The 11355-nt window shown below is 31.2% G+C and overlaps 1 protein-coding gene across 1 annotated transcript in view; it reads right to left on the bottom strand.

Moving 5' to 3' along the window:
- Positions 1-11355, bottom strand: part of LOC106107983 (probable multidrug resistance-associated protein lethal(2)03659) — a 33434-nt gene that overhangs the window by 12810 nt on the left and 9269 nt on the right. The window contains exons 2-3 of the mRNA XM_013289027.1: positions 2560-2694; positions 616-820 (exon numbers count right to left, since the gene is read on the bottom strand). Coding sequence (XP_013144481.1) covers positions 616-820; positions 2560-2694 — 340 coding nt within the window. The remainder of the gene's footprint in view (positions 1-615; positions 821-2559; positions 2695-11355) is intronic.

Here is an 11355-nt window from a genome sequence, read left to right as displayed (position 1 = left end):
TAAAAAGTTTAAATCTAATGGAATAAATCTTTTGGAATGAAGTATTCGATTTTAGGAAAAACTTTTAAAATGTTCAATTTCCTGATATATTAATATGGAGCAGATTAAAAAGCAATCCTTAAAAATACTTTGAAATTACTCAAAGATGAATAACATCCACTTTCTAATAAAAAACTAGAATAAATACAACCTTTAATATTTTGTGTGTAATAATAAATGTAAAGCGATTCAAAGACTGCTAAACTCACGTTTAATCTCCCAGTGACGTCAATGACTGGTTTCACGTAACGTTAACGTGATTCAACCCGTCTTTAATTCGCTTTTAACACTGTTTCATGAAAGTTTACACAGTTTAATAAATCTATTTACATTTGTTGCCTATGCAGTCTATATCTATATCTATACAAATATTATAAATAGGAAAGATTTATATTTTTGTATGTATCAAAATAATTCAAAAACTATTGAGGTGATTTAAAAAATTCTTCGACCGTTAGAAAGGTAATTTATCTGTAACATAGATTATATTTTTTTATTATTTTATTAATTTCACGCGAACGAAGTCGCCAGCAGCAGCTAGTTACTGATAAAAGTAATTGTTATGTATAAACATACCTTTCTATAAATGAGTGAGCAGGCAGCGATGCGGACCTTCATTCCAAACTGCTGCGTGGAGTAGGTGCCGTGGTGGTTGACGAACGCGATCAGTAGGGACATCATGATGACGGCCGTGGCGCAGTACACTGCCTGATCGTACGTCATAGTCGAGCCCGGTTCCCAGTACGCAAGCAGCATGCTCAAGGCAACAGGTTGGAACGGTCTGGTGATAATAAATTTATTATAAATCAAGCCTGTAACGTCGTTAGTAAGTATCGAGTTTTCTTCCAGAGTACCTTCCATATCTGTGACAAAATTTACCGATTCCGTTATGCTGTTTTAGAGATAACTACTTTTTTCTTCAAACCTAATCCAAAGTTCTGATAATTATAGAGGTAAGTATAAGATGTGTAATTTTTTCTTGGCGATAGAAGTCAACTGTCGTGGTTGAAATCAATCAGCTCAACAAATCACGATCTACTAACTATTCTGTAACATATATATTTCCAGCTTTGTTGACATCTGATAAGTAAACGACGAAATAATTCCTCGTTTATTTTTTTGAGACGTAAAATCGTGAGAGAAATTTAATTTAGACAAAAAAGTTCTAGACCTTTCAGCAGATCATACTACTCAAACGTATTTAACTTCTAACCAATCAAGGTACATTTTATAATGCTCTAAATGCGTCAAGTATGCTTTATCCTATTTTTACAAATACGTTAATATTTGTCATTAAGCTTTCCTTTTTCCTTTGAAAAAGATGATTATTAAATGCGTAGGCATACCAATCTCAATCTGACGTGATTACTTCTTGATGTGTCACAACCTTGTCAAGTTAAATGAACATTGTTAGCTGACATTTGTATTGGCAGACTTGCAATCTTTGCACAACTAGTTAATAGCCTTGTTGCTTTATACTATTCAAAGCTTATTTAATAAACGGCAGTGTTATAAAATATGGTATATACAATTTGAAAAACGAACATATTGTGTTTAAGTGGGTTTATAAATTATTTGATTTTGAATATGCATGCTAGTAAAAACTTTTTCAGTAAGTCAGAGTTCGTTTGGTGCAAGATTTCGGATGTCTGCTACCAACGTTAATAATTTTGCATCAACTTTTTTGGCATCGTTTTTAATAGCTGTAGTTATGTAACGATCGAGATAGAAGTGCACGCGAGTTTTTGTATTCTAATTTCAATGTTTTTTATAAAACTTTACGTAAGATTTTAAAGAGAGTTTTAATAACTAGAATCTCATTTTCGTAGCCTTTATGCAGTTTTAACCAAGGTTCATGCATAGATCGTTGCTTAGATTTCTTCCGTGATCGATAAGGCTTTATTGCATTCCACATGACTTTGTTTTTAATTATGTCTTAGACAACAAAACATCATTTGCATATTCACACGTCGAATATTCAAAAACTAAAGTAACTATAATAGCATTTTTTTTAATTCGCTAAATGCAAATAAAAGTAGCTAAAAGGATCCAAGTGACACACCAGTTTCAATAGAAGAACCGATCTCTACAGTTAAAATTGTTTTATTGAACAATCGAACTGTACAGATAAAACTGGAGGTAGGTTATATTCGTTCCCTCTTTGGAATCTTTTAAACAGACTACCAGAAATTATGGGATTTGGATTTTAAAACTTTAAGCAGACTTTAGTCATCTTTAATATCGGTACAACCGCTCAAAGGTCAGGCAGTAGAAACTGGCATAATATGTCATATGTGTATATTGTCATATATGGCATATATTATATGCAAGCGCAAATTCATTCATAATCGCTTTATGCATTAAGGTAAACATCACGAAGTTATGACTGTCACTTAAAAGTAGTAATTCGCGTAAAATCGCGAAACGTTGTAATTGTTGTAATTACAAGGTAATTTGCAATATCAATAAATGGCGCGGGCATATCGTTATGTGTTAAATAAATAATTAATAGATTATTACTTGAGGATGAGTGCTTGAATGAAAAACATGATGCCGGAAGGTGCGTAGCTCAACCAGAATGCCTTGGTCATCGCGCGGAGAAGCGACGGTTTCCGGCCCTGTTTGCTCGCTAAAGCGATTTCTTCCATCCATTTCCTGTAAAAAAACATACCATGTAATTTATTTTGTATCTTTATTGATATTACTTTTACGTGACGTATTTGACGGCATTTTATAATATTATTATGTTTTGGAAGGCTACAGTAGTTGCGTGATTTTTAACGTAAACATTAGAGAATCGGAAAATAATTTTAGTTGTTTTTTGTGAACGTTTATTTTTTTCCATTGTTACATATTAAACTAAAGGATCATTATTCATTTGATTAATTGCTTCTCGAGATCTATAATATTTTTGTAATAAAACTATTGAATTTTAAAATACCTTTGTTATAATAATAAGAGAGTGCAATCAAAAATGTCAGTTCAAATAATAAAAAAAAAAACACCAAGTGCTTAATATTTAGCAGCTGATAGGAATGCATTTTTTTTTGTAATTTATAGCCTTTTTATTGCTCTTCACTTTATTTTAAAAACCTTCGACATTTAATATGCAAATAGTCGGAGATATATTTGATAGTGATATCATTTTTACGTTTGACTTTTGTGTATCATGTATCGCACAAGTGATCAATGTGATCACGTTGCTGGAATAACAACCGTTGCTTTGAATTATAATGTAAACTTAAAGATATATTTTTGTATCCACAACGCTAGAAGTAGTTGTAGATTGTCATGTTGAAGATAAATGTGCTAAATGAAATAACATATGCGTGTGTTAGAATCGTACTCAGATTCAATAAGTAAATGCTACAACTACAGTAATTTAGAGAGTCAAACATCTAATTTAGTTTCAAAAATCATTTGAAGTTGTATGGGAATATATTAAATATGGACGTCTGTTAATAAATGAAAGTGACAGCTAACCATTTCCTTATGAGGCAAACCTGGATATGAATAGAAACAACAAGCAACTTTACGAAGCATATATTCATTAATTCAATTAGTAAAACAACACAATATTATAGAGATCTCATAAATAGTATTAACCAATACAAATTATAAAATGCAATTCACATAATTGTCATGATTGACATTGCTTGTCCAACAACCCATATATACTTTTATATACAAAATAGCTTTGTACAAATGGTAAGGTTATTACAGTTATTTATTAAGAGGTATTACAGTGAATATAAAATAGGTTACTTAACTCTCCATGGTCAGGCCCATGGTCCGCTCCTCGAAAGTCCACTCGCTACACTGACTCCACGGAAGAGAGAGTGTTCTGACCGGAAGGGTCTTTTTATACCTCTTTTACATTTTAGCTGCCAGTACTAAACATCACCACTACGAAGGTTAAATTAAGTATAACTAAACTATTTCACACGAAATACATAAATAGAAAATAATTATCATTTTATCTCAGTTGGTATTAAGTACCACATTTTAACATCAAAGGTTCTAATAAATAACACTATTTTGTCCTATCTATCACGTGCGTTGCTTGCGTCCGTTGCGCTGTACAATTGTCACAGTTTCTTTGTAAAAAAAAATACGTTAAGTTAACCTATACTTAAAAAACTTCAGTACTATTTAATCTATACGGCATACATCTTAATCGTATCCTAAGTTATGAAGATGTTACTGTGTTAATAGCACCAAAATTCAAATTGTAAAATTAATTATGATTGTTAAAGGTTTTTGAACTTTTACATGAAGTTTTATATGAGTGAAGTCAGTTCATATATTTCATTGTAAATAATTTACACATATTTTGACTACATCTTTTTCAGTTCCGTTGACTGACTTTGTTAGAAACTAACAGTTTCTTTATGAAATATTTTGTTGCTAAATCTTTGGATAAAACACAGCACGTCTTCTAATGCGAATGAAATATGTCTATTTTAAAGAAAATGTTGGTATATCCACATTATAAATAACTTTTACAATAAGAGAGTGAAATGTTTAACACACCATTCATTGGTATTAATTAGCATTCAACATTACAACACGTAACATCGGATAGGGGAAGCAATAATATAAACATTGAATAGTACTCGATTACTAATCCAAGGTAATATTGATGCAATTATGTTGGTAGCACATTATTACGTCAAAGAATACATGGCGTCTTTACAACTCTATGTTATATTAATTTTATACCTTAAATGTAAAAAGAACACATGATATATTACTAATTATTTATACGTACAAAATTCATCATCAATCAGTTTTTGTCCCTACAGAGTGTCGGCGTAGTACTCTTTCATACATAGGGATGATTGACTGATAGAGAACAACTGTCATATCTGAATTCAGTCCTATCTTACGTTGTATATTCTTTGACATAATCCATCCATATTTTCTTGGGTCTTCTTCTAGCTTAGTAATCAATGTGAATTCTTAGGCGTTGATAATCTAAGCAGACCCAGAGTATAAATATAGTAAATCTAACTAGAATTTAACTTCCTAAAAGTTACATTTAACACTACAAATATGGCAGTACAGTAATATCCTAAGTACGTGTTAAAATTTTATATTTACTCTAAATGAGATTCTAATAAGAAAAAGTTGACGTCAATTTGTCTAATTTTAAATATCTCTCAAGCGGTTTTCTGAAGGTTCTTTATTAAGGTGTAGTGTTGCAGCGAGGACGTTTGTAAAAAATTAAACCATGCTAAAGCTTACAAGCAGGTTTTGATGTCATAGAGCTTCTCGTTGTATGACTTTTTTGCCAGCCTGAGTCATGTCATTCAGTTATTGAAACATTCAATCATGCTTCATCATTCATCTTGTTGCATTGAAGTGTAATATGAACTTTTTTTTACTATGATTTTGAAAACTTTCAACTCATTCATTATTTTACACCGTTCCACGAATTGTTTGGCATCATCGTTAAAGTATCATTACCTTATCAATGACCGTAATAACAATGTGTAATTCACCTGTTTCTTTACACAAGTAGCCGCGCGGTCTAAAAATAAATCTGTGTTAAACTCTATGGGATGGTGCCACTTAACATTACAACAATTTCTTACGTCAAAGATTTTTTACATAAAAATCAGCCGATTACTGAAACGATATTTAAATGAACGTGTCTCAAATGATAAAGCCACACATAAACTCCAAATTCCATTAAAATTTTAGAGTACGTTAGATTGTAAGAGGCACTTACGAAGTGAACTGTATAAAATTAGTTTTAGTATTAGATTCGACTGAACTGAGACGTATTATCCAAATTGAATACCTTTCATACTTAATATTATAAAAGCGACACTAGAGGAATGGATGGATGTTTGTTAAGAGTTTGTAGCCTGAACGGATTTCGATGAAATTTGGTATAGAACACTACTCACTTTTGTTTTCTTTTCAATTCCACGCGTAGAGTCGCGGCCGAAAGCTAGTGAATTAATAAATGAAAGTGATTAAAATATTTTATTAGGTCAAATAAACATTCAGAAAAGATCCGTTAATGTTACAAGTGTTCATATACAAATATTGGCCGAGTTTTATTGACTGTATACCTCTAGCCTAGAGCCATGAACCGGTATTGGTGTTATCATTCTATCGATAGGTACTTACATGACACACTTATGTCATTCTTTTAATCCGGTAATGCAGTTGTTTTAAAAAGAATGAGCTCGTCTTTAATAAAATCCGATTTACGGAGAATTAAATATCTGTATTGCTATAATTTATTTAATTAATAAATTATTGTATGAACTTATTTTATAATTTTCCTCCTTATTCTACTCCCGTAAGGTCGGCGCGACAGGTTTTTGTCCTCCACATAACTATCATAAGTCTCCCTTATGATCATGTCACCTCTACCAGTGTATCTCCACATTCATAACTAACGTTCTCCTTGTTACAAGCGATTCATCCCTCCACATGCCTATACCATGCTAACCTTTTACTCCTTACTTTCTCTACCTCTGGGATTACTCTCAAAGTTCCTCTAATATAATCAAATTTATTTGTTTATCAAATAAAAACTTATAGGTCATTTGAACATATGCCTGTGGGTATTATGTAGCGTTAACTTTTTTTCTCACGTGTTTCAACTTCCGGGCAAAGTAAAAGTTGTGCAACATGATTAAATGCCACTGCGCTTATCTTTATTAGTGATATTAGTCGATGTTCATTGGATTTTCTATTAAGAGAAGTAAAATTGACTTTCTTTTCATGAGATTTTAATAATCTAGTTGACATCATGTGTTTTAAAAAGTTTAATATTGTTTCAAATAAGAATTGAATTTAATCAATCTAAATTGGACTGTTATACTAAAAATAAAAGAAACGTGCATATAGCAAAGGGTTATTTGTTTCTTACTAGCTTTCGCCCGTGACTCCGTCCGCGTGGAAATAGAAAACAAAAGTGTATAACTATGACTATGTGTATGCCTATGTGTTCTTTAAGACTATCCTCTACATCTATACCAACATTGAGATACGTTAAGCCGTTTATACTGCAAACTCTAACTAACATCCATCCATACAAACGCATTTATGATATTAGTAAGAAGTAAGATAATATTAAGTTTATGTTGTTTTTCGCCTCCTATAAAACAAAACATATACGTATATAGGTACATTTGATTCGCATTAGTATAAAAAAGAAGTGTTTCTAACATAATTAAGATAATTAATAATATTTAGATGTTTATGAACATAAATAATTAATTTGTTATTTATTCAATAGGCATTTAATTTACTTGTGTTCAATGTTTGTTGTTTAATAGTTTAATTAAAACAAAAAAGGATTCTCTAATCACTAACTAATCGAATAATTATAAGCATAAATTAATGTCAGACAATTTACATATAATTAGTAAAATTATGTTACGGATTTAAAAAAAGAACACTATTATATTGTGTCTCGTGTGTATGAAGCCAACGTTTAATCTTTAAAACTTCAGTACGGAACCACAGTGTAGTAGAATTGAGTACAGAAAGAAAAAAAGGAAAAAAAATAATGTACAATTAATTCTAGTGAAAAATGATTTAATTAATCTCGAAGTAATAAAAAATGTTTAATACGGTAGTTTTACAACCACAAAAACATTTCAGTATAGTAAAAATTTATAACGATATAATTATCATTTTAATTGCTTTGTATATCAATTAGATTTTTTAATCAAACAATGTTTTCCCGAAGATATAATATTTTTTGTATAATATATTATATCTTACATGAGGAAGTTATTGTAGGAAGTGCGAAACATATTTATGAACTTCCCAATTTGCTTAAATTTTTGGTTATTACCGTTTTAAATTTTTTTCCATCAATCAATTTATTAAGTAGCCAAGCTGCAAATATCGTTTTTACATGAAAAAATATTGTTATAACTGTTTTTATTAGAATCTTAAATTTCCTAAACAAAACGTAGAAAGGTTTACGTGTCTTACGTATCTTTAGCCTTCTATGTAGTCACTTAATTTAATTTATGTAATAGACATTTAATTAATGTAATAGACATGCTGCGTTTATTTTATCTATGGTGCGGTCTATCGATGTTTCGCCTTGTCCTTATTTTGGCTTGACGAGTTGCTTTTCACAATACAACTATGTAATTGTTATTAATTACTATTTCAAGACGCCGTGCCACAACTACTGGAATCTAGCAACATTTATTTTTTTACAGATTTTTAATCTGTAGTGTATGTAGGATAGGTACTATAGTACTAGTAGTAGTAATTATTATGATAGAGTTTAACAGAACAGTGTAAACTTTTTAAATACAGATTGCAGTGACTATTGTTTAGTGTTAAAATATTTTTTAACTGTAAATGTTATAAAGCCTTGAAGGTTCAAATTCCTTTTTGTATTTCTAACTATCAAAAATACTTTCCAATGTATTTTTATTATATTCTATTACATATGCTAGTCGGAATATAGAAAATGTTTAAATTATTAACTGATACTTGTTTGTTCCAATGTTTCGATGGTTAAACTTAATTGTGTGAATACTTTCAGTAACTTGTATAGTTGGCAGGTGCCACGCGGTGCTATGTGGCTCAAGGGCGGCGTAATAGTAAAATTACAGAGGAAACCGAACATACTATCTCGACAGACACAACTGTGTTATTGTATATCATCGGAAAACTATGAACTTAGCCCGTTTGTACTATATACGCAAATCGTGTAAGTAAAAATTGCAAATTGCATATCGAATTCATTCGTAAATAGACGTATCATTCAGTGATTTGTGAATGTGGGACTTTACTCTTGTACTGCCTTCAGTGCTTGTAATGTAACACATAATTTTATGTATAATTCAAATCAAAGTTGCAATTCATCTTTAAATTTTCCATATCAAATTGCAATCGGATAGATTTTTCGATTCTCCGGTAACATATCAAAAAGGACATCACTATATCACTTATGTGACATCCTTTTTTTTCTTTTCGACCTGGAATGTGATTATTTGAAAATGTACATCTTAGTAATATTATAAATGTAAAAGTTTAGGTGGATGGTGGATGGGTGGATGGATGTTTGTTAGAGTTTGTAGCCTAAACGGCTGAACGGATATCAATGAAATTTGGCATAGATGTAGAAGATTGTTTGGTAGAACACATAGGCACTCTTTTGTTTTTTTCAATACAACGCAGACGGAGTCGCGGGCGAAAGCTAATACGAACTAAAACATCGTGCATTCAGTTTAGTATCAAATAAGATAAATCGAAATGCCACTTTTTTATTTTTTATTAGAATTAGCAGCATCATTTTGTAAAAGCAGTCATAAATTCTTAAATCCTGCTTTATCTTGACCCAAATAATAAAAGAAAAACATCTTTAAAAACTCGATTCCAGAGGTGACTTACTCCTGTATACACTTTAATGTCAAAGATATATGAAAATTATTATTTTAGATAATAATATGGCATGTTTTGTTACCTTTGCTGTCTGTTTTGTGAGCTTATTATTTTTCTCGATGTGAATTAATTTCATAAAAGTTTTAATTTTCTCGTTGGCTGGTAATTAATTTTTTATAAAAATTAACATTTGCGTTTTTCGATTAATTTTTCTTAAGAAATTACTCTGTACAGTTAACATATTTTACGTTGAGACTTTTTACAGTAATTTACAAAGTCGTGTAAAATCTGTTTAGATTTTTTTTTAGTACCGATGAAAATGTAAGCGTAAACACTCGACCGTGTTGAAGGCTATGGGTCCGTTAGATAACTTATATAGCAGGGTATTGAGATGGAAATAACAGAATGGTTACAAAAATACATTTTAACGGATTATTTCTAACCGTCACCCTCTGTCCCCACGTGGGGACAGGTGACAATAAATAGTTTCATCCGGTCCACCTTTTAGTCCAACTATCACTAATAAGGTGACAGGTGGAACCGTTAAGAAATAAATAAAATCCAACCGTCCCCTAGTTGCAAAAGGTGGGACGTATGTAACTTTTTATACTCATCTGACTCCACGTGGAGACAGAGCGGGGTGACGGTTGGGAATAATACATTTTAACATCATTGATTGATATCCTATTAAATATCATACAAGTTTGTTTTTTATAAAGGCAATTTCAGAAACTACCGAAACTTATCAAGCATTTTTTATATTTTTACTTATAAGTAACACACGTTATTTTTTTATTGCATTCATGCAGCTGTTTTAATTGGAAGTATAAAACAATGTTTTGCTTTGGACATTGTAATTAAAAAAAACTTATGATTCTAATTTAGAAGCTTATTTGCAACAGGAAATATTACTCGGCATTTGTTTCGAATGTAATTAATTTAATAACAATTGACAACGTGTTCAAACAATGCTCGAATTGAAATCGGCTGAACGATTGTTAATGTGAAATATATTGTCTGTGCAAATCAAAGCAATCCATGAATGACATTGTATTCGTGTTAACAGTTTACATAATTATACAAGTTTGTGTCTGGAACGTGACTCATGCCGATGACAGGCGATGGAATAAAGAGTAGATGCCGGGTTAAGTGACCGACAGGATACTTAAATAAAACGTCTCATTGATAATTTCCGCGGATGTATTGTGCGTGCATTGCTATGACGATTCGCCTGGCATGGGCGTCCAAATATCGACTGCTGTAATAGTTCTATTATTATTCAATTCGATTATTTAATAACGATGATGAATAGATAAACTGTGTAACCTAAAGAAGTTGGCAAAGAGCTCCTGTGTATTTAGCCTTAAGATCTTAGTTACTGCCGCCCTCAGAATCTTTAAATGATAGATTTTAATACTTAATTTGATACTAAGGTCTACACTTATACATGACAATGAGACAACAAAGACAAAGAAATTCATATGACACATAAACAACCTTCAATTGATAATGTAAGAATCACAGCAATAATATTGATTTCCCTTGACATTCAATTATTCTGGTTTCCGATACATTTCTTAAATGTTGTTTATCATAAACATTTCGATTAAATGGAAAATAATAACATATTTAATAATTATACGTAATTATTTTACAATTATTAGAACGATTATTATTAATAAAACGTTTTTCCCGTTTCACCCACCCGTTACTCACAAGTAACGTATGCGATTTACTTAATGCCACGTTTAATGCAAATAAGTCCAGGATCGAAATAAATCCTACCAAAAGCGCGGCTCTATACTTTGCACGCCTCAAAGAACAACGTCTCCCATCCGTTAAACTCCTGGACAGCCCAATACCTTGGGAAAACCAAGTTAAATACCTAGGTGTCATACTCGACTCTAAACTTAACTTCTCCGCTCATGTGACCCGGGT

Source organism: Papilio polytes, unplaced genomic scaffold, assembly GCF_000836215.1.
Source record: "Papilio polytes unplaced genomic scaffold, Ppol_1.0 DF821845.1, whole genome shotgun sequence".
Lineage (NCBI taxonomy): Eukaryota > Metazoa > Arthropoda > Insecta > Lepidoptera > Papilionidae > Papilio > Papilio polytes.
Note: the sequence above shows the minus strand (reverse complement) of the source record. Positions and strands in the feature narration are given on the sequence as shown.